Consider the following 24,781-nt stretch of genomic DNA (forward strand, 5'->3'; position numbering starts at 1 on the left):
GGGTGTCTTGCTCACATGCTTATGGTCCAATTCAGTGCCAAATTTTGGCCTGTGAAGAAATTTTCCCCCAGGTCAGACTGGCAGGGACCTTGGCAGTTTTTAACCTTTGTCTGCAACACAAAGCGTAGATGACCTTCTAGGATCATCCAGGCATATCCCACTTTATTAACTCCATGTCATTGTAGGGGCCTTGAATTTTGGTGGCACCTTGGTCTCTCCTGTTCTCCACCTGTTCCACACAACAACAATTTAGTCTCCTGAGGACTGAAAAAACATGCTTTAGTCTAACCCATGTTATTGGGCTCAACCCAGGGATAACTGGGTAAAATTCTAATCTGAAATATGACTTAAAATAATGATTTAATAATAATACCTACAGCTTGTATAGTAGTTTTCATTCATGGATCTCAAGCACTTTACCAAGGATGTATCTTTATCCCCATTTTACAGATGGTGAAACTGAGACAGAGGTGAAGTGACTTGCCCCAGGTCACCCAGCAAGCCAGTGGCAGAGCTGCAAATAGAACCCACGTCTCCTGAGTCCCAGTAGGGTGCTGCATCCACCAGGCCACAATGAGGTTTGGGGTTGCTCAGTGATCTCCATATTAAATACGCCAAGTTTACAAAATTAAAGGGTTTTTTTGCACACACCAGGTCTTGTCTACATGAGGAAGTTTAATTGATTTAAGTGAAGTAGTGATTTTTAAACAGGGGTAGTTAAACAAGTACAAATAGCTGCACAGAGACTCAGATTTCAGTTTAAACCAGGCTCATTTCAGATTAGCTTAACTCTATTAGGAATCTATTTAAGCTAAAGCAAAATAAGCCACTCTCAAACAGAAATCAGAGTATCCACACAGGGGTTTACACCAGTTTTAATTACATTAATTTAAAATCACACCTTTAGTTAAGACAGTGCAATTTTCTCATATAGATGAGGCCAAATTTTGCAAACTACCCCTTGGGATCTGAACGTCAAACTGGTTTCTTTCCTCCCCAAGCACCATCAAAGATGTTATTGGCTAAACGATGGTATACCTACATAACCCCATTTCTTCAAATTATACCCTACATAACTCCTCTGTAAACTAATTGGTACAGCCCTGTGAAAATCTTTTTTTTTCTTTTTCTTTTTCAGAAATTTCATTTTACCTCTCCCCCATGTGATAAACTAAACTAAATGAAATTACGGTAGATTCCTGAAAAATTCTTGGTGAGGAGAGAATGGAGGGTCTGCAAAGAGAGCCTGGCCCAGTGAGGAGGGGAGGTCCTGGGGTGGAGAGGGCTGACAAGTGAGCCCACCCCACACTGGCAGCTCCTGTCCCACACAGCTGGACCCTGGCTGCCTTCTCCAGGCATTATGATCCAGCACACAAAGTCACTTCGCCACTCAGATTTGACCTGCCCCCACCTCATGATCAGGGCAGGTAGGTCAAACCTGAGCAGTACTGCAAACCTTGCTCTGGGTCACAATATCTCTCACAAGTGTTTGGGCCACCCATTCCCCATCATGACAAGGGGAGCAAGCCAAACCTGAACAGTGTTACCACTCAGCTCACTAGATCACAGCGCCACTCATTCAAGTTTGGCCACCCACTCCCGCCATAGCAGCATTTTGTTTTATCCTCTGGTTTTCATTTTAGTGTGTATTATTTTGCCTTTACTAGTAACAAAGGGCTCTGCTCACTGAGTTCTCTGGCTGTACACAGAAGTACAATGTTTGAAATTTGGCAAACAGTTCTATTGAGGACACCAAGAGGGAACACAATTTAAGTTAAGAGAGTGTCTTCTATGCTGGGCCTAAAGGGTTAGCTAGTAGGCTATTTTTGTTTCTCAAAGAAAGCAGGTATGACTCTGAATACTCACAAAGGGACCAGATTTATTCAGTAAGAAGGTGGTTCTGTTTTCAAATAACCACTTTGTAGAATAGAAGTGGACTTCATAATCCCCATATCATCTGATGAAGAAATCACAGTTTTGGAATCAGAAATTAAATCAGGCAAGATTGGGGAAGCCATCAAGTTCCTGGCAAACAAAAAAAGCCACGGGACCTAATGTGTTCCTATTGAAATTTTATAAAGATACCGCCTGACAAAATAATTCCCATTTTACATGTGTGAATTAACCCAATCACATCTGCTCTCTTGCACATGTTAATAACGCGTACCTAGGAGTGAGAACTACAACTTTCCAGCTCTTTGGCTTTCTTTTTAAGGAAATTAAATGCCAGGTTTAACAGAGGACACAGAGGAAGGAGGCTGCATAAGAGGAGGAAAATAACGGGTGATACACTAGTGAAACTCCATCCACAATCCCAACTCCACTCCGTCTTAAAAGTAGTTGGATGTTTCTGCCAAAAAATAATCAACATTTATAATAGGGTCATGTAAATGTTTGTTGTTAGTCTTCAGAGTCAACACCCATTTTACATAGAAGTTTGTACCTTTATAAGGTATGCTGTGTTAGGCTAAGCTATCACTGCACTGGTTCACATTCAACTAGGCACAAAAAACGTAAGGTTATTAAAGGTCCTGATTATTCCCAGACTTGGCACCTGATCCTTAGAGATACTGTGCGCCCATATCTCCCACTGACTTTAATAGGAGTTGCTAGTGCTCAGCTTCTCCCAGGCTTTATGTATGTGACTATCTTCATATGTTTAAAACTCATGCTCTTCAATACCACATACTGCAATTTCAGTGTTTTCAATTCAATGTTGAATAAAGTCTTTTTTTTTTGTCCATGACTGCTGTAGAATTTTTTATCAGTCACTTCGAATTAGCAATGTTCTAATACTACAAGGATGTTTTAAATGCCACAGAATAACACTCATATTCATAATTATACTATTAATTTACTACTACTACTTCTACTAATAATACTACTACTAATAATAATAATATCTAGCTTTTCATCCAAACATCTCCATTACATTTACAAAGGTGGATAAAATACACTTTGCCTATGGGGCAACTGATGCACAGAAAAGGTGTGATTGTAGCACAGGTACACAGACCCATGCCAGCTTTAATCCAGCTAGTGTAGGTAACAATAGCAGTGAAGACATGGCAGCACAGACTTCAGCACAGGCCCACAACTCAAATACGTACCCAGGGTCCCCAGTGGGCTGTACTGGGGCAGGGAGCTCATGCTCGTAAGTGCCACTATGCCTTCACTACTATTCTTACCTGTGCTATAATTACACCTTCATTTACAGTGTATATGTACCCTAAATGAGTTGCTCAAGTTCACACAACAATACAGTGGTAGAGTATGGAAAGTACACTTGACACCCAGTATCATCCATCAGACCATGCTGCATCAGTATATAAACAAAATTGTTATTATGATTCTGCTGTATAAAAATGAATTTCTAATTTGATATGAGTTTCCAAACATTTATCTATCACTTTTACTGTAACTGGATCAATCCAGTTGTGGTCAGTTGCATTCTATTCCATGCTGTGCACCATCAACACAACTATCAGTTAAAGTCTGACAGGTCACAGCAAAGAAGTTGAGCCTTTCACCATAATAGTATGTAATCCCCTAAACTAGTTTTCTTCTTGTGATTTTTGTCCAACAACTCTGCTGCATCATGACCAGACAGCAGCAGCCAAAACAAAATGCACAACAGATTGGCTTGAAATAAAAAAGAACTTTGGTGGAATTGCTGTTTTTCCACATCACGTCTGTTCAACCTTAATACAAAAAAATTAATTTGCCTTGCTCCTCATGGTGACATTCAAAGGGGTGGAAGCAGATGTTATAATCTACAATAGAGTTATGTCATCACTATCACACAGGATAAGGGATTGCTTCAAGAGCTGAAGAGCCAAACTGATGAATTTAGTGGGAAATTTAAAATTCACCTGAATATTTAAAAATAAATGGAAATGGAAAAACCCTGTGTCCACATGGAACCCTAGGTGAAATGTTCTGTGCAGACCTAGCGGTCTTTGTGCAGCTTATTTCAACACTGGGGCCTAAAGTTTAATACAAATCAAAGTCTTATATACATTCAATGGAACAGTGGCTAAACGTGCTGAAACATTAACTGACAGGTTACAAAATGATCCAGATTCATGCTCTTGAACTTCCCTCTTGCTGCTTTACCCACTTATCTGTCATGATATTTGTCAGTATTTGATGGTACATATTATTGATCAGAAGCCCCTGACCACCACTCTGCTGGCTTTTTGCAAGTTCATTTTCCTCAGCTACCTCTAGCTAGAGACGTAATCCTTTCCTGCACCTTCATGACCACTGACATCCATTTTTTTCCCTCCAAAACTTCACCTTGAAAAATTTGCATGCATCAAATTCAGTGGAACTACTCTATCTGCGCCCTAGCTACACTGTACATCTCCTATTGCTCCCAACTGTCTTATTTTGGAAACATGACAGCATTATTTTAGGATCCGGTGCCTATGCTAGCACATTTCAGACCTTAAATGCATTCAGTTCATGCTTTGCTCTCATAGGAGACTGGCTATTTACTTCTATCCTCTGAGGAAGCTCATAGCACGAATGACAAAATGTCAAAAATAATTAGGAAAGCTAGTTCTATATACCTCACAAAGAACAAAATGTCTTTTTTTGTCCTTTTAGCTGTTTTTTGTTGTTTTTTTTTTTTTTTTAAGAAAAAAATTTTGGCCTTTGCCATCCAGCAAATTAATACCATTCCTCATATCACTTAAATGTTGCCTGTATTCATTTCTACGACCTTTCATTTTTGTTTAAATTCTGTTCTCTGACATTATCCCTTGTCCTCTACATTCATGTACATCCGTCTGTAAAGGTGCCAGGAAAGAGGCTTTGCTTCCCCTCCCCAGTGAAATCGCCTATAATTCTGGCTACTCCAAAAATGCGTGATAGCTTCATGGTATATAGCAGTTCTGAAAGAGCTCTCTCTCTCCTTCCGGTTGTGTTTTAGGTTATGTATACACTACAGCTTAGGTCGATATGAGTTATGTCACTCAGGCTGCCAATCCCGGGGGCTGGGGTAATTAAGTTGATGGGAGAGCTCTCTCCAATCGGCTTAAGGCATCCACACTGTAAGCTCCATAGTGTAGCCATAGCCCCATTTTTGGGACAACCATTAACATTTGCCACACCTACTTAGGAGTTATACTTACAAACAGAAGGTGAGATACAATTGATGGTGTAAGCAGAAATGCCTCTTGATGCACAATATTAAGGAAACCGTTATAGGGGCATAACCCATTTCTAATAACAATCGTCTTTTTGTTACATTTAGTAGATAAGGTTTTTTTTGGTTTGTTTTTGTTTATTTAAAAAAGGAAAGGAAGGAAAAAGCAACAAAAAACCCAAATATGAATATTCTGAGATGAGGTTGACTCACCTGTTTTCAAACCACACCTAATTCATAAGAATTTTCCATGAGACAGAAGTCCATCACGTACCTCCCTTCAAATACTGCTTTGTGCTGCCACCAATTATGACCTTAAGCTAAGTAGAGGCCAATCATTCATCTTACTCACTCTCCCTTGTACAGTTTCGTTTATGGATAACATGATTCACAAAGGCAGATCTTACAGATGACTTATGTCCCAGCTCACTGGGAGCCCCTTAAATCAAGACACGGTGACTTCTTAAAGCGGTACATTATTATATAAGCAGTATTGACTATGTCTGTGCCATGGAAATATTCATTCACACTGTAAACTCTCAGGGTAACATCCTAGCTCGTTTTCCCAGTTTTCACCCTCTAAGTCCCATCCTAGGATGCACTAGGATAAGTGTAAACTTTGGGAAGGATTTTGTTAAGGATGTTTTTTTTCTCTATTTGCTCAAAGTCCCATTTAGGAATCTAGAGAGGATGTCCCAGAAAAGCACAGTCAGACTCTTTACAAGCAACTTTGCTGGCACTCTGTTATAAATGAATCTTTGTATTATAACTAACATATGCATAATAGAACCCATGAATCAGAAGTCCATTATCTAACACTCTCCTGCAAAGCATTTACTCACTCTAGATCAGTGGTTCTCAACCAGAGGTACATGTCAGAGGTCTTCCAGGGGGTACATCAACTCATCTAGATAGTTGCCTAGTTTTACAACAGGCTACATAAAAAGCCCTAATGAAGTCAGTAGAAACTAAAATTTCATACAGACAATGACTTGTTTATACTGTTCTATATACTATTCACTGAAATGTAAGTACAATATTTATATTCCAACTGATTTATTTTATAATGATATGGTAAAAATGAGAAAGTGAGCAATTTTTCAGTAATAGTGTGCTGTGCCACCTTTGTATTTTTTGTCTGAAACTTGGGGAACACAAGTCAAATCAGACTCTTGAAAGGGGTACACTAGTCTGGAAAGGTTGAGCCACTGCTCTAGATACTCTATCTAATGTATGCAGATCTGTTACATAAATGCTGAGTATCAGTAATAGCAGTGCTAAAGTGAATTTACCTCAGGAGATTTTGCCATCTAGTGCACCTCACCGTACACCCCATCCTCTCCCATATCTCACCCTTTACTTTGATCACATGGAGCCTCAGACACAGTCTCAGTAATTCCTATATTTACATACCTTTAGTTTCATCTCTGTGATTAACTCTGTCAGAAATCATGTTTGGACAAAGCAAGTTAAAATGTATTGACACTCTAAGTCTTAAAAATGCAAATTCAGACAGCAGAATGATCTAATGCAAGGCTTGATCCTGCAAACCTTTTTCATGCATGAGGGTTCTTCCCACTTCTTTGCCTTCTGCAGCTTTCCCCACTGGACAAACAATTGGACTCATAGATTTTACATTTTTTTTAACCAATGCTTTGTGCACAACATACATATTCTCCTGCAAAGATTAACCATGCAGATGGGAACGGAAAGGGAATGAGAGTACTATTAGTAGCATCCTGGTCACTGAACTTACTGCAGCCCAGAAAAGGCTACAGGAGCAAGTGAATACTTTTTGTTGGTTTATTATGAGTATGTGGGTGATAATCACTGGGCTAATGATGTAATTGGCAGTAACTGGGTGGATGCAAGTAAGACAGGAAGCAAGGAGCACTCAGAGGGGAAGCTCAGAAGGTGAGCTGTGCTGCGGAGAGAGGCTGCATAGAAAGCTCCTGCTACACGATGCTTGTGGCACGTTCAGTGTGTAAAAGTCCACAGGCATAATAGATACATATGGTGAAAGGAAACGAGCCTGGGCAAGTTTATGACCATTAGGTGACAGAAATAGGTTAGACAGTGTGGCACAATGGAGTAGCTGAGGGAATGCCCTGTGACAGGGTGAAAAACTAATGCAAAGGTACCCCAGGGCAACAACAACATTCAGACTACAAATCTTAAAATATTTGTACAGTCATACAAAACATTCCAGCTCTTCATTTTGCCACCTAAATTTACATTTCTTCTCTCCTGTTCTCATTTACATCACGTAGGCTGTGTGACTGCACTACTTTAGATTTCAGTTGTTTTGTTAGCGCTCTGAACCCTTTACATTTATTCAGTTCCAGCTTTGTTCTCAAATGAGACTGGCTATTTATTCAGTAAATTTATTCAGTACATGTAAATTTGGGTGAGAAACTGAATAGTCTGGCATAATGGTTATACAAGTTCAGCATAACTATTTCTCTTGCTTTCTACAATTCTAGAGGGCTTTTTCTTCCCCCTCATGGAATTTACAATTATTTATAAATAAATAAGGATACAAACTATGGAAATAATATAAAAAGTTTTCTGATATCTCACAATAACTGGCAGTAAATTCAGCACTATATGCACAATGTCTTATTGCTGCAATCAGTTCTTCTGACTACTTACAGGAATCTTAACTGATCACTACTGCTTTTATATTTTTACATGTATTGTACATGTTCAAAATGTTGAGAAGAAGGATAGTCATATGGTTAAAAGTCCCTAGACAGAGTCAGGAGAGCTAGGTTCAACCCCCAGCTCTATCAAAGACTTCCTGTGGGATCTTGGGCAAGTCACTTGATCTCTCCTTGCATTAATTCCCCATTTGTAAAAATTGGGATAATATTCCTTTTTCTCACCCTATCTTGCAGTGATGGGGCGGCTGCCCCTCACTGGCAGAAAAGGGGTTAAAAGCAGCCCTAAAGAGGCTGCGCCAGAGGCACCCAATCAGAGAATGGCTGAAGGGAGCAGCTAATCAGGGCCAAGCAGGCCCATATAAAAAGGGAGATGCAGGACAAAGGCTGGCTCTGTTGGAAGCCCAGGGAGGAAGGACTGTGTCTCTGGAGGGCTGAGAGAACTGCCAGCACCCTGGACAGAGCAGTGCTGCGAGGCGGGACCAGGGGAGTGAGACATAGCTCCTGGCTGGCTGCTGGGGTTTGCAGGCTGAGGCAAGGGCAAAGAGGATGCTGGGGCCTCGAGGAAATGGCCAGACAATTCGCTGCAGTAGCCACTAAGGGAAGTGGCTGAACAGCAGACTGCAGGTCCCACAGAAGGGGGGAGCATAGTGTGTGGCACCGCCAGAGGGCTGTGTCACTGAAGAGGATGCCGTGGTTCAGGGAGAGATGTGGGTCCTAGAGCAGGAGTGACAGCAGCAAGGTACCACCTGAAGAGGGCACACTAACCGACAGAACTAATTCCCAAGACAGCCAGCAGGAGGTGCCAGAGTGGTGATCAAACCCCATTACACTTGCCTGTTTAGACAGCAAGCTCTTCAGGGTACAGTATTCTCTCACTATGTGTTTGTACAGCACATGCACACTTACATGGCTATGAATCCAGATAAAAGTAAGTCTTTGGCCATTACCATCAAGCAGCCTCCAGTCCCAGATTACAACCAGTTCAGTATTACCCTATCCGGATGGATTTGGATTAGTCCCCATAATTTTAAGAATTGAAACTGTGACCTTGTTACAGGGTAGCAGACTAAGAATGTGAAGAAAAGAAGGTCCTTCTTTTCAGTGACCCACAGGCTCAAGTGATAAAACACTGAATTAAGAGTCATGCTGGTAGGTGGGCACAACTATCTTGTATCAGGACATGAAGAGAACCATTAGGGAGCTAGAAAAAGCAGATTCTAGGGGAAACCCTAAAAACAAGCAAGTTCAAGCAGGAAGCTTAGGCTAACGCTTATGTTGTACTATTGTTTTTGAGTTACTATCAGCACAAAATCCCATGAACAAGGTGAGTTTGGCCATTAAGGGTTTGATCCTAGACCTATTGAAATCAATGGAAGAGCTCCCCTTGACTTCAGGATCAGGCTCTAACTCAAGGTCTATGCGCTTTGTTGAAGAAGGAGTCAGCCTGTTTACAGCCCTGCTCTTGAGGTCCTGGGAGTGGAGAGGAAAACGGCACATTCTGGCCCTGAGAATTTAAAGGAAGTGTCAATTTAGAAATAATGTTAATAATAACAATTACTAAAGATTATTAACCCTGATGACATTTTTCAAATTCCAATTTACTCTTCCCTGTTTAAGCTTTTCATTTACTTTGTATTTCTCTCCACTTAAACAATGAAAAAAAGAACAAAGTCAGTTTTGCTTTTGTTTGCAATCAGTTTCATTTTTGGGCTCTCCTTGCTACAAAATTTCAATTTGAAAGATTTCAGGCAAAAGCCTGTATGATTATGAACAATTTTTCCCTTATAATGTAAAGGAAAACATTCATAGAATTATTACTATTGGTTTTGTAAAAGCTTGTTTTTTTCAGAATCTAAATTTTGGGTCAAGGATGAGATAACAGAGTTGGGCCTCATTATTCCAGTTTTAAACCAGTTAAATCAGTTACACCAGCTTAAAACTAGACTAATGAGGTGGTAAGTCAGGCCCATTAATTTTAACAGCAAAAATGTCAGGAAATTCAAACATTATGGTTCTCTCAACAAAAATAATGAAGCCATATTAAATATATTTTAACGAACGGTGGCTGATTTGGGGGGCTTGCTGGTTTCCCATGGGAGGAGAAATCGGAGATACAGGATCAAGGTTTTTTTTACCTAGTGTAATTTGTTCAGTCACAAAAAGTGTACTCAAGTCCTATAGAAAATGAACAGAGATGGTCACAAACTACACAAAGGCAGAAACCTCAACTAAAGTACCATGTGTCAAGTCTCTGCCAAGAAGCAGTTCCCTTGGGCCCTGTCTCCCTAACTCTCCTTTTTAACACACTTCCTTTTCCTGAGGCTATGTTTACACTATGTACACCAGCAAAGCGCCCCTAGTGGGGATACAGTGTATACTGGCAAAAGCCCAGTTTGGCCAGCATAACTGTATCTAAACTAAGGTCTTTTTCCTGGCACAGCTATGTCGGTCAGGGATGACTCCTCTTGACACCCCTCATTGACACAGCTATGCCAGCAGAAGCTTGTATTGTAGCCGTGGGGTTTTTTCGCCAAAGAACCCCTAGGCAAAACCACTTGCAAGAAGCACCAGGTCTCAGAAAGATGAGCCTGAAAAATAACTCTCCTGTTGTGTGGCCATCCGGCAACACAAAGAAACCTCAGGAAAGGTTGGAGTGCCCATCCAAAGGAGAGTGCTTTAATCCACACTATCTGTTTATTGACTTTTTGGGTGACTGGGGTTACAGCATGTGGTGTCTTTAACTCTTTCTATAGGAAGTTTCCTACTGTGCTTATACATTAGTGACTCATGACATTAACATCTTTTGCTAAAACAATATTCACCCCTTTTTAAAAAAGAAATGCGTCCAACTCTTATCACAGAAGCAACTAAGTACTTCTGACACAAATTACAATCATACTTTTTTTCAACTATTCCACTACTATTGGGACAACCAAAAAAAAATAACCTATGGGGGAGAAAACAAGAAAAATAAGAGTAAAAAAACCCAGGAAAATCCTAAAAAAAAAACAACAACAACAAAGAGTGAGCATTTAAAAAAAAAAAAAAAAAAAAAAAAACCCATAAGCGACCAAAATCCTACTCCCATTGAAGTTACTGACTATATTCCCATGGATTTCAATCGCAGCAGGATGTGGTGTGACAGACATGCCTTACATCGTACCCTGAAGCCTTCCAGATATAGGGTCTAGCAGACAATCCATGAAGACAAGTTACAGAGGCAGGACACTCTACTGAGAAAATGCTGCTGGTGTTTTAAAAAAAAAAAAAAATCAATCCCAGGAAATGACAGCAAGAGCCTCTCAGTAGCAACTGGGTATAGGGCAAGACACAAATTTAACAGCGTTCCAAAAATGCTGTTTGTAGCGATCTATATATAGCGTAGCTGAGTGAGTGTTGCTGAAGAAAATTTAACTTTTAAATTTCCTAACTTTTTAACGATGCAAACTTAATGATGCATTAACACAGTTGTTTGCATTCATCAAATATAGAAGTCACTTGTCCGGGTAGAATCCTCTATTCACATACACATGCTGGAACACAAAGATGCTTTTTAAACATCATTCTCAATTTACAGAAAGACATAGGCCAAAATAATCAGATGTGGATGTCTAACGGTGGGTGTCAGAGTAGCAGCCATGTTAGTCTGTATCCGCAAAAAGAACATGAAACAATGGGTGTTACCATACACACTATAAGGAGAGTGATCAGTTAAGGTGAGCTTTTATGGTAACACCCATTGTTTCATGTTCTCTGTGTATATATATATCTTCCCACTGTATTTTACACTACATGCATCCGATGAAGTGGGCTGTAGCCCACAAAAGCTTATGCTCTAATAAATTTGTTAGTCTCTAAGGTGCCACAAGTACAGAAACCAACTGAGGAGAGTTGGCAGTTTTTCAAAGGGACACTATTAAGGGCCCAAAAGCAAGCTATTCTGCTGGTTAGGAAAGATAGAAAATGTGGCAAAAGACCACCTTGGCTTAACCACGAGATCTTGCACGATCTAAAAAATAAAAAGGAGTCATATAAAAAATGGAAACTAGGACAGATTACAAAGGATGAATATAGGCAAACAACACAGGAATGCAGGGGCAAGATTAGAAAGGCAAAGGCACAAAATGAGCTCAAACTAGCTACGGGAATAAAAGGAAACAAGAAAACTTTTTATCAATACATTAGAAGCAAGAGGAAGACCAAAGACAGGGTAGGCCCACTGCTTAGTGAAGAGGGAGAAACAGTAACAGGAAACTTGGAAATGGCAGAGATGCTTAATGACTTCTTTGTTTCGGTCTTCACCGAGAAGTCTGAAGGAATGCCTAACATAGTGAATACTAATGGGAAGGGGGTAGGTTTAGCGGATAAAATAAAAAAAGAACAAGTTAAAAATCACTTAGAAAAGTTAGATGCCTGCAAGTCACCCGGGCCTGATGAAATGCATCCTAGAATACTCAAGGAGCTAATAGAGGAGGTATCTGAGCCTCTAGCTATTATCTTTGGAAAGTCATGGGAGACGGGAGAGATTCCAGAAGACTGGAAAAGGGCAAATATAGTGCCCATCTATAAAAAGGGAAATAAAAACAACCCAGGAAACTACAGACCAGTTAGTTTAACTTCTGTGCCAGGGAAGATAATGGAGCAAGTAATTAAGGAAATCATCTGCCAACACTTGGAAGGTGGTAAGGTGATAGGGAATAGCCAGCATGGATTTGTGAAGAACAAATCATGTCAAACCAATCTGATAGCTTTCTTTGATAGGATAACGAGCCTTGTGGATAAGGGTGAAGCGGTGGATGTGGTATACCTAGACTTTAGTAAGGCATTTGATACGGTCTCGCATGATATTCTTATCGATAAACTAGGCAAATACAAATTAGATGGGGCTACTATAAGGTGGGTGCATAACTGGCTGGATAACCGTACTCAGAGAGTTGTTATTAATGGTTCCCAATCCTGCTGGAAAGGCGAAACGAGTGGGGTACCGCAGGGGTCTGTTTTGGGACCGGCTCTGTTCAATATCTTCATCAACGACTTAGATATTGGCATAGAAAGTACGCTTATTAAGTTTGCGGATGATACCAAACTGGGAGGGATTGCAACTACTTTGGAGGACAGGGTCATAATTCAAAATGATCTGGACAAATTGGAGAAATGGTCTGAGTTATACAGGATGAAGTTTAACAAAGACAAATGCAAAGTGCTCCACTTAGGAAGGAAAAATCAATTTCACACATACAGAATGGGAAAAGACTGTCTAGGAAGGAGTACGGCAGAAAGGGATCTAGGGGTTATAGTGGACCACAAGCTAAATATGAGTCAACAGTGTGATGCTGATGCAAAAAAAGCAAACATGATTCTGGGATGCATTAACAGGTGTGTTGTGAGCAAGACACGAGAAGTCATTCTTCCGCTCTACTCTGCTCTGGTTAGGCCTCAGCTGGAGTATTGTGTCCAGTTCTGGGCGCCGCATTTTAAAAAAGATGTGGAGAAATTGGAAAGGGTCCAAAGAAGAGCAACAAGAATGATTAAAGGTCTTGAGAATATGACCTATGAAGGAAGGCTGAAAGAACTGGGTTTGTTTAGTTTGGAATAGAGAAGACTGAGAGGGGACATGATAGCAGTTTTCAGGTATCTAAAAGGGTGTCATAAGGAGGAGGGAGAGAACTTGTTCACCTTAGCCTCTAAGGATAGAACCAGAAACAATGGGTTTAAACTGCAGCAAGGGAGGTCTAGGTTGGACATTAGGAAAAAGTTCCTAACTGTCAGGGTGGTTAAACACTGGAACAAATTGCCTAGGGAGGTTGTGGAATCTCCGTCTCTGGAGATATTTAAGAGTAGGTTAGATAAATGTCTATTAGGGATGGTCTAGGCAGTATTTGGTCCTGCCATGCGGGCAGGGGACTGGACTCGATGACCTCTCGAGGTCCCTTCCAGTCCTATAATCTATGAATCTATGAATCTATAAGTACTCCTGTTCTTTTTAAAGGTGGGTGGTAGCTCTGGGCCATGATAGTGGTGATGAGAACCATTTTAGGATATAGATGGGATGTGTAGGAAGGATAATCTCTCTGATTTTAACATTTGTTTGATCCTTAGTCCAAAAAAGTCCAGATCATCTGACCTTTTGAGCATACTGCAAACTATGTCTATTTGGACATGGGGTTAAGAATAGTGGGGAGAGGACTCATCTATGGCAGCAGGGCTAGGTGGGTTGTGTGCAGAGTAAAGATAACTGTTTTCTTGCGGTATTTTGTGTTGGGTGAGATCTGCCACTACTTTTCTTTTTCTAGATTTTTTTTTATTTTAACTGAACTTCGTCCTTAATAATTGCCAAGGAAGCTCCTTTTAGTGTGTTAAATTGAGATACATTTTCACAAGCAATTGAAAAAAGTTTTCTGGACTAAGCTGTCAATCAACAATGCTGTTAGCAAAAGGCCGGCTCTTAGATCCATGCCTAATCAGCTTATTAAATTTGGAAGCCAGTAGAAGGAGGATTACCAACTGTACTTGGCAGCCTGATACTGTGTTTTTCATTGTATGAGGGAGGAATTATATTTGTATTAGATTTCGGTCTAAAACTTGGGCGTCAATAAACATGAATGTGATCAAGTGCAACATTTTAACTATCCAAAAACTTGCACTGAACATGGGCTAATGGTCTTCACATGTACAAGCTGAAAACAGATCACAAATACAAGTATTGTGTTTTGGGGTGGGCTGGGGGGGGAAATAGAGGGTTTTGTAATTTTGGGATCCCAAGACTTCCAAGCCTGGACCAGTCACCTCGTATAGTTTTTCTTGTGCAATAATTTACCACGTGTTCCTACTTCATATCAGCTTCTACTTTATTCAGACTGGGTTCGTATTTGCAAACAAACAATTTCTTATATTGTTTTCCATATTCAGATATCAAGCCTAAATGTGGACTTGTATCTGAAACCTTTATGCAGTTTGTATATGATTTTATAATAAGGCTGCTGTGAAACCATAAAATATATATCTTTAAAAACTCATTGTGGAGGGTACCGTCAGGACTAAGGAAGGAAGTCAATATCCTTCTGAAAGCACGGTTGCTTCACTGACTCCTGGTCCTTTCAGCAGGGCCATTATACTGTTATGAGCTGGGTAAAACATTTTTATGGGTTAAGTTAAAATTTGTGTGTGAACGTGCCGTCCATTTAAGCTAGTGGTAAGAGATATTTAAGGAGTCACATCTAAAACAGAGCACAATGGAGTCTGCCCAGAAACTAGCAACATGTGAGAGAAGGGTTTCCTTTGGCGTTTTTCTGATCAGGAGGGTGAGTGTAGAAAAAGTATATAGTTTGGGGAGATGTGGGGGCAGACAAGAAACTGAGGAAGACTCAGAGGCAGGAAGAAAGCCAGCACAAGGCCCAAGCAATTGCCTGTAAGAAGGGAGAGACCCTGGAGAAGCCTAGTGGACAGTTTTGAGTCTAGTGCTGGCTAAAGAGGCTTAGAGCTATAAGAAGCTGTCCCATTTTGTGGTTCTACCTGTGTTTAGAGAAGCAGGACTTCGTACATTCTTTGTAAATAAATAAGATTACATCATAGACAATACCAGACTCCAATATCAATTTCTACTCCCAACTGGACCATCCCCGGGACCCCAAACTTTGAGTAGCCACTTAGAACATAAGAACGGCCATACTGGGTTAGACTAAAGGTCCATCTAGCCCAGTATCCTGTCTTCCGACAGTGGCCAGTGCCAGGTGCTTCAGAGGGAATGAACAGAACAGGTAATCATAAAGCGATCCATCCTCTGTCGCCCATTCCCAGCTTCTAACAACTTACCTTTACCCATTTGAGTTATAGGATGATGAATAAAAATGTTCTTGCTCCACCTAACCCCATTTTTTTGAAAAAGATTAACAGCAGAAACAGTTTCTATTCACTTGTTTGAATGGAATTCATATAATTCTCATATAATTCAACTGTCAATTAAAAACATTGTTATTCCCATGTTATATCACTTCCAAGTATAGCAGTGGTTCTCAACCTATTCACTATTGTGGGCAGCATCCAATACTACCTGTATGGCCCTGAAGATGTCACATGGGCCGCAGCCGTGTGCTGACTGGGTCGCAGGTTGAGAACTACTGATTTATAGTAATTCTTTTCTCTGTCAGAAAATAGTTTACCCCTGACTACACAGGGGGGTGTGGGGTGGGGGGGGGGGGGGGGTATGGTGATATAATCCACTTATAGAGCAAAGTTTAAGTGACAAGTGGCTAGTCAAATTTCAGGGTCCAGGGAATAGTCCAGTTGGGAGTAGAAATAAGTCTGGTATTGTCTTGGGTGTAATCTTATTTATTTACAAAGCATGTACAAAGTCCTGCTTCTCCAAAAGCAGATGGAACCAAAAAAACAGGGGATAGCAGAAACAGTTTCTATTTTTAATTGGTTAATATGCCATCTATAGCCCACAATTTTTGCACTTTTTTCAAAAATCCCACAAACCCGCATAGCCCTCCTCGCTGTCCGCCATCTCTGACAGAAGCATTGAGCCTGCACAGCTCTGCACTACTGTCATAAGCATTGCAAGCACAGGACGCATGATCCTCCGGTATTTGCAGAACCAAGTCAGTGGGGAACATGATGATTTCTTGAAGAATAGATCACCGTGGCACATAGAAAGAACCAATTCAAGTGTGTTGGTGGAGTGCCACTTCTGCGCCTGAAAAACGAGCACTGATGGATGGGGAGGGAATTGCTCAGTTGCATGAAACTATAGGTACAGTATAGGGCAACAGCACTGAGTACTGTCACCATTTTCCACAGGTTGTCGTGATTTTAGCTGGTATCTGACTCCTGAAGGTAACAAAGGCATAGAGAACACAGCTGCTGCTGGCATCCCAAAGCTGCCTGGGCCCGTGTGCGGCTCACCTGTCTACTGCAGTGGTGCCTGCTGAAGTTATCGTTGACTGGCGTGGGAAAGTGTCCTACTGCTGAGGAAGAAATAAGACAGCCCTCTCTAGACCTTTTGGGAGAGGACTGCAGAGTACCTCCATAAAAATTTCATTGAGATCTCTCAGGAGGATTCAAGGGACATACCTGTACATGTAAACAAACTGCTCCTCATGGCCTCCGCTCCCTAACTCTACAAGGGAATGGAAAGCCGATAACAACTCTACCTCTCTTTGTTGTACCGCTACCTCTTCTAGTTAGTAGGAGCAAATCAATGAAAAGTCAATAGCTGTGTCCTGCTAAGTTGGGGTTGCCATCAGTACATCATTGTAATGGGAATACAATTACACACTTACCTGAGGTTCCTTCCCCTGCACTGGGCTTACCCACGTTTGACAACCAGGGCTGATTAGACAGTGGTAAAGTCTCAAACAGGTCCTGGCTCATGACATAGCTAGATTCTCTGGTCGCATGTCCCCCCATCCTCCTCCACCTCCTCCTTGCTGTTTAGGCCAGGGACCTGTGGTTCGTGCTTCTTGAAAGTATCCACTGGGGTCAGCAGAATAGATTGGCCTTCTGATATGCCTGCTGCAGTTCCTTCACTTTCACGCAGCCCTGCTACTGATCTCTCTTGTACCCCCTTCTCCTGCATTCTGTGTGCAAGATGCTCATAGATGCTAATGTTTCTATGGCTGGTCCATAGATGTGCTTGCACAGCTTCTTCTCCCCACAGGCCCAGGAGAACCAATATTTCCTGTCTACTCCAAGCTAGAGAGCATGTGGCCAGCATGGTCAGCTAAGCAGTTGTATGCAAGAATGGAGAGCAGCTCGATATGCTTGCCAAACTGGACAATCAGGGAAAGGCATTTTAAACATGTGCAGGGCTTTACAGGGGAGGGGGGGCTTTCCAGTCTCTGTGACCTCTGGACAGTGGAGTTCACAATTGTGACCAGAGCAGTCAGTGTTGGGCATTGCAGGACAGCTGCTCAAGGTTCTATTAGGGTTGACATAAGTAATGTAGCATCCACACTCATGCTATGTCGACCTCGGTATTTCACCCATGGATCAATGCTTCTCAGGCAGCTGGTGTTACTACGTCAGTATAATGGGACGCTTACATCGTTGGGAGACAAATTTTAGTTAAGACATATGCACAACTCGGTTGATGCAAGGCGCCTCATGTCAACCTAACTTTGTTGTTTAGACCAGACCTAAAGTCTTGTGGATGTATGGAAGAGCAGTTAGGTTACACTGTTGCTTCCTCCTACTCTCCTTCCCTTAAATTTAATGCATAACTTCATAATTCCTGTGTACAGAAACAACTATACTGCTATATAATTGTAAAACACTCTTTATTCTCTCCTGTGGCTCGCTTGTGACATACAGGTGACCTTGCTTTAACAGAACAAAAACTCTAGTTTCAAATGGAGGGGGCGGGGAAGGATGCAAAGGGTTACCTGCAATAAATTGGCATTTCAGCTTTACAGACAGTTACCTGGCGATATTCTTTCAAAGCTGAAACAGCTTTGGCTCATTTAACTGGAGACAATGTGATTCCAGACACCAGTGAAATAACTATAACATCAATGTAGCCCATATAAACTTAAGTTTTAAGAGGTACTTAAAATAATCATCTTGATAAAACCTCAAAGCCCATTCAAGTTGATGAAAAGGGTAAAGAGACTATCAAAGAATACACCCTCTTCTGAAGGAATCAAATCCAAGCCCCAACTACCACCCCTGGAACTGGTGTGGTTCTAATGCACAGTGGGTATGGGGAATAGGATATAAGGGAGACAGCCCCCACAAATGGCTCACACTCCCCACATGATGTGAGAAATAGTTTCATGGAACTCTTTGTGGGCCAGGATACAGAGAGCAAGGCAAGAGGATTCTCTGCTATGCAGAGCCCTCCCCTCTGCAGGAGGGTCAATAAGGAAGCCACCAGGGAGCTACCTTGCTGGTGGACTTGAGCAATGGAAGATGTGTCTCTCTCTTTCATCCTCCTCATCTGGCAGAAGTTATGAAATGACAGAAGTTGTATCAGGGCCCCCTTAAAACTAAATAAGGTCAACGTTTATGCTGTAGATGAAAGGGCTTTTGTACATCAAAAAGTAAAGTTTGAATTACACGTGGGAACAAACAGAAATCCAGTGTAGATTATGGCATACAATGCTCCACATTAGCAATACTGCTGAGTAAGTGGACCTAGCATACCCTACTACCCAAAGATTCCAAGTACTAATCAGGTGCAGGCCTGTCTAAAGCATACAGCAGCACCCCAATGTTAAGGAGACAAAGGCATGGTATGGAGCTCTCAAAGTCCACTGTAGTTAAAGTTTAGTAAGACTAGTGTCACTGCAGAACCCACAATGGGCAATCTAGGCACAACACCAAGGTCACCAACCCTCACGGAAAGGTTATAAACAAACCATAGGAGGGAAACAAAGGGTGGTACACTGTAGAAGGCCCTAGATCTTTTAAAAAAAGAAAACAGAGCTGCTTTTTAAATGATTTCACAAACTGTAATGTAACATAAACTGTTATGAGCCCTGTGCATTTGCTGTATCACACTTGAATGGTTATGTATACAATCTCCCCACGCCACATAGCTGTGCTGCAGAATCTAAGTTTTCATTTTTAAAAAAGTATCTAGGCCCCCTGGTTGCAAAAATAACTTTCCAAATGTGAAACAAATGTAAATCAATGGAATACTGTCTGCAGAGACAGAGTGCCTCAGAAAAAGCTGGAGAGCCACTGAGTACTTTCCCCCTCCCATTCATTGCCATGGAGCATTAACTGATGCCTGCCACTGACATTTTAAATATTACCATTTGCTATGCCTTCACTGCCAAAATAAATGTGTTTTCCATGACAGGATGACCTTAGCTATCCTGCTGCAAAATCCAAGTGGAGACAAAACACTGTAATTTTACATTGAGATGAACTAGATGAGGCCCACTGTGTGAGTTGGAGGGGAGATGTGGGGGAAGGGGAGATGGTACAAAATATATTGGAAAGACAGAACAGGTTGCGCTGGTGTGGGAGTGGCACTACATGTGAAAGGAAGTGTAGAATCAAATGAAGTAAAAATCTTAAATGAATCAAACTGTACCATTGAGTCTCTATGGATAGTAATTCCATGCTCTAAGAAGAAGAATATAGCAGTAGGGACATATTACCCACCATCTGACCAGGATGGTGATAGTGACTGTGAAATGCTCAGGAAGATTAGAGAGGCCATTAAAATAAAAAACTCAATAATAATGAGGGATTTCAACTATCCACATATTGACTGGGTACATATCGCCTCAGGCCAGCCTACTCATCAGCTTTAGGCCTTGTCTACATAAGAACATTTCACCAACTAAAGGTGGCATTTTAAACTGATTTAGTTAAACCAGTGCAAATCCCTGGGTGACCACTATTACAGTTCAAATCATTTCTCTTATTTCCATTTAGTTTAAATGGATTAGGAATCAGTTTGAAATATACTGAAATAAGAGTGTCCACACAGGAATTTGCACTGGTTTAACTAAATTGGCTTAAAAGCAAATTTAAATTAAACCAATGCAACTTTATAATATAAACATAGCCTGAGGCCTTGGATAAACTGCACCACTTTAACAGAATATGATTTGAAAGGGATATAGTTAATCCAGTGTAAACTCATGTGTGCGCACACTCTTATTAAAATGATTCCCATCACAATGACATCGAATTGGCTCTACTAGCAACAAATGAAGGGGAATGTTAGGCCTTATATATATTAACCTTTCAAAATAATAGATGATAATCAAGCTGTCTTTCAACCCAAGAATGCAATTCTTAATGTTGTGCACACAAAAATACTTATTTGCAGGGTAAAGACTCTTGAGAGAGATTTAAATAGTAAAAAGAGATACAATACCAGTGGGAAGCAGACATTCCAGCGGAGTAAACACGTGTTCCATAGCTTATTAACTTTCTGCTTTTAAAAAACAAAGAACACAGAAAACGGCAGGTTAAAAAGATTCCAAGTTCTTGCAAACCTCAGCTGTCCATTAAACCTCGCTTATTTTATTGGCATATTCTTGAAAAAGCACAGTTCAAGTTTACTCTGAGCAGAGGAAACGTACAGACCAAGGTTTGTTTTCCAAAGAAATAAACAAACAGCTTTAAAAGCGTTGTAGGCTGAGTTGCGGGTAACTGGCAGCACCCAGGGCGAGCCCGTTTCAATGGGAGAGGGGCATTAAGCCACAGGCACATTTGGCTCTTGCCAAGCCCTGATACGTTTCGCCACACGGCGCCAGCGCTTAAAGCCAACGCAGAGAGGGGTAGGAACAGGGAAGCAGGAATCACGAGCATCCTCTATTTGCTGAGCTGAAACAGCTGCTTTTAGCTGCAAACTCGGCTAGCAAACTGGGAGGGGACTCCACGTTTAGATCTGGAAGGCAGAAGAGAAGGCAGAGGTGTGAGGGGGCTTTCTCCCCTAGGAGCCTGTACCCCACTGGGGGGGAGTAGGTCTCCCCCCAATCCCCAGGGAAGCAAAGGGTGACAAGAGGCGCCTTGGCGGCAGCAGCAATAGCGGGGGCTGCTGAGCACGTGAGTTTCAGCTTAGGAAGCAGAAGTAGCAGCTGACCGTGCAGCGCCCCCTGCACCAAGCACGGGAAGGGGCTAGGAGCGGGGCGCTCGCGCCGGGGTACCTGAGACTCTGTTCCCTGCTGCTGCGGGGCCTGGCGCTAGGACGGGCGCGTGCAGGTGTCCTGGGAGAGGCGAGGACAAGGGACGGGGAGGAACGGCGATGGCATCGATTCCGGCACTGATCCGTTGCTCCGCGATCGATTTAGAACGGCTGCAGCAGGAAGAGCGAGAGGGAGCGTGCCCAGCCCATGCAGGACGTGGGCAGGGAGTGCAACTGCAGATGTCCTCGCAGGCTGAGCACCTTTCTCTGCTGCTGACTCCAATGGGAGCTGCAGGTGCCCAGCCCCTGCGAGATCATTCCTGGGCTGTGCATTTTAGATGCCTGACTTCAGGCACTCACCCACCTCTGAGACTTTTGGCCCACCCGGCTAAGCTGTAAAAAGAGAGAGAGATGGCAGCTCTTTTTTATTTAGGCTCTGTCCTCTTGCACGAATGCTTTACTAACCCCACGTGGGGCACTAGTAATTTGCACTGGCTTGAAAATGTTATATTTTTGTCTTTGCGGGGGAAGGGGGCGATGGGAGAATGGGAGACTTATCTTTCAAGGAAAAATATTAAGCTCTACAATCAATCTGTAAAGAAAGTCAGCAAGAGGACAACAGCTACAAAAAGAAAAGGGGTGCTTTAATAGCAAAGACAACTCAGATTTCCTTGCATTACCTATAATAGTGTAGGATATATGAGAACAGCATGCTGAGGAGAGTGGCAATGACCCAGTTATGCTGCTCCCTGTAAAAGCAAGTTAGCCCAGCTTTCCACCACAACCCCTGCCAGCAAACCAAAAGTACAGAAGAAATAGGTGCAGAAAAAGAGTTGCAAATAATACAAAAAAAGCTTTTGCTGATGTTTGAATATTTTATATTTTTTTCAGTTAGTGTCATTAGTGGATGTGTGTAACAAAAAATAACTTGGTAAGAAAAAATTGTGGGAGAGCCTATTTGTTTTTTATTTCTCTTGAACTAGATTTGGGCAGAGTGATATTTTGAAAAAAATATATATTAAATAAAGTTGGAGGACTGCAAACAGTTTTAAAAGCATTGTATTAAGATGTGAGGAAGTACAGTTCTGGGGTAACAGATTGCAAGATCTCTGGGACAAAAATTGTCTGAGTTTGATTCTGCAAACACTATAAGGCATGGTCCATTGACTTCAATTTAAGTACTTATATTGCTCTCATCACTGTAGTATTTGAATGTTACAGTCATTAATGGACTTCTTTCTTCAGAATGTCCCCCTGTGAGACAGGAAAGTACTACCTCTATTTTAGAGATTGGGATCAGAGGCACTGGGTAGATTAAGTGACCTGCCCAAGGCTGATCTGAGAATTTATCCCAGATCTAAGGTCCCAATTGAGTACTTTATCCCACTAGCGCCGCCATCCTACCCCAATAGGACTATTTAGGGTGGTATACTCTTTGGGCCTGATTTGAAGTGCATGGAAATCTATGGAAGGGCTTTAACTGATTTTGGTAGGCTTTGGTTGAGGGCCTATAGCCAGTAGAAAGTGTGTGTTTAATTAATAAAGAGCCTGACTCTGCACAGGCTTACAGATGATCAGTGCTTAAATTAATAATAAAGAATGTTGTAGGTCTGTGTTACTCTGAGATGTAAAGCTGAATATATTAAGATAACTTCAGATGTGTACCTGTTGGTATAACAAGTGATTATATAATGGCTAATAAAATGCTAATAAAAATCAATTTAAAATCTAAAGGTGTTTTTTTTAAACAAAAACAAAAAAAAAAACCCTTCCTTTGTATTAACTTTTCCAAACAAATGGAGGTGTTGCATGAAGCAAATGAGAGAAACCATCATGCTTAATCACACACAAAAAAACCCAACACCTGTTAGAAACATTTTGGTTTAGGATTTTTTATATGATTGTGCAGTCAACATACAAATAAGAACTATCATCCTAAATTATTAAAACTAAAAGAATCTGGGGCCTAAGGTTGCAATTCTATAACTAGACTCCTGCATCCGTGTGGAAGTTAATTGTCTTCAGGGTGATTCTATGCAGGCATAAAGGTGCACTCATGCAGCTCAGATTGCACGATCAGGGCCTGGATTACTATATCCTTTCTGAGGCTTACTTTTTTCAATGCTTTTGAATTGGATCATGAAACTAGACTTCACATAAAAGGTTTTTGTTCCTAGTCAGTTTCACTTTCTAGTTTCCCTGCACTCACAATACAGATGGATGATCTTTAAATCCAAATAAGCATATTTTCATTTATATTTAAGAAAGTCATGGAACCTGTTTCCATTTAAGATTGGGTTTTGTAAATGTATGCAAAATATATAACAGAAAAACAAAGAAACAAACAAACAGCATGAGGCCTAAAGTATCTGACAATATCTCTTTAAATTTAACTTTTAAAAGGTTCTGGATGGTTCTGTCATTGTTCTTTGAGGCCCTGAAAATGTGGCTTTTAGTTGCCATCTTTTAGGTTGGTGTCTGATTTAGCTGATATTTCATATTGATGCTACTAGAGCTGGTTGTCCTGTAACTAATGCCCTTTCTTACTCTGTTACTTCTCACCATCACCTACCATCTCTTTCTTTTTTGAGTTCTCTGTCTTCCTGGGTTTCAAGTCCTGCTTTGACTGGCAGCCTCTCAGAGGAAATATAAGATTACTCTTTTTGTTTTCCTTTTTCTTTTTTTTGACAATTTAGAGGAATTATACTGAGCCCTGCAGTAGAGGGCAGCAAAGGAACATGGCTCAAGGATTCAGATGGCAGTTGCTATTTTCAGGTTTGCTAGTTGCATTTATTTCCAGAAGAACAGAGACAGTTGAAGCAATCTGGGGCTTCTGCAAACCCATTCAATTGGAACACCTTGCTCCAGGATTTAACATACCACCTTCTCTTCCATTCAAACTCTATATTATGTTGGTTCAGAGGTTGTGTCAGAGAAGAGGAAGAGAAATAGGTAATGGATCCAGAAATGATATATGCATTGGGGAAATTAAGAAAGGCAAATTAAGCGAACAGAGGTTTCCAGTTAAACTGGAGGATAATGGAGCTAATGTGCCCAATATAAAGGAAAGAACACCCCAGTTCCCTAGAGATATCAAGCTCCCAGTTACGACGCAGCCAGTACTGCGTAACATATTGACCTGAGGCATGATCAAAAACAAACACACTGCCCCCGGCGGTGGACCCCATTAACAGACTCCAGTGGCGTTAGGTTTGGCAACATTGGTATGTCTACACAGCAAAGAAAAACCCACAGTTAGCCCATGGCAGCCATTTCGGCTCACAGGGCTCGGCCTGCGGGGTTGTTTCATTGCTGTGTAGACTTCCGGCTCAGGCTGGAACCTGAGCTCTGGGACCCTTCCATCTACCAGAGTCCTAG

At 41.4% G+C, this 24,781-nt stretch overlaps 1 protein-coding gene across 5 annotated transcripts in view; it reads right to left on the reverse strand.

The window, feature by feature from the left end:
* The window catches only part of TPK1 (thiamin pyrophosphokinase 1), a 495,971-nt gene extending 474,425 nt beyond the window's left edge, over nucleotides 1-21,546 (reverse strand). The window contains exons 1-2 of one of the 5 annotated variants that reach the window (XM_034761276.1): nucleotides 21,426-21,546; nucleotides 20,651-20,710 (exon numbers count right to left, since the gene is read on the reverse strand). In XM_034761276.1, coding sequence (XP_034617167.1) covers nucleotides 20,651-20,693 — 43 coding nt within the window. In that variant the 5' untranslated portion in view covers nucleotides 20,694-20,710; nucleotides 21,426-21,546. The remainder of the gene's footprint in view (nucleotides 1-20,650; nucleotides 20,711-21,425) is intronic. The other 4 variants (XM_034761275.1, XM_034761279.1, XM_034761278.1 and 1 more) reach the window with 4 other exon arrangements.
* Nucleotides 21,547-24,781: the final 3,235 nt, after the last annotated feature.

Source organism: Trachemys scripta, chromosome 2 (assembly GCF_013100865.1).
Source record: "Trachemys scripta elegans isolate TJP31775 chromosome 2, CAS_Tse_1.0, whole genome shotgun sequence".
NCBI classification, from domain to species: domain Eukaryota; kingdom Metazoa; phylum Chordata; order Testudines; family Emydidae; genus Trachemys; species Trachemys scripta.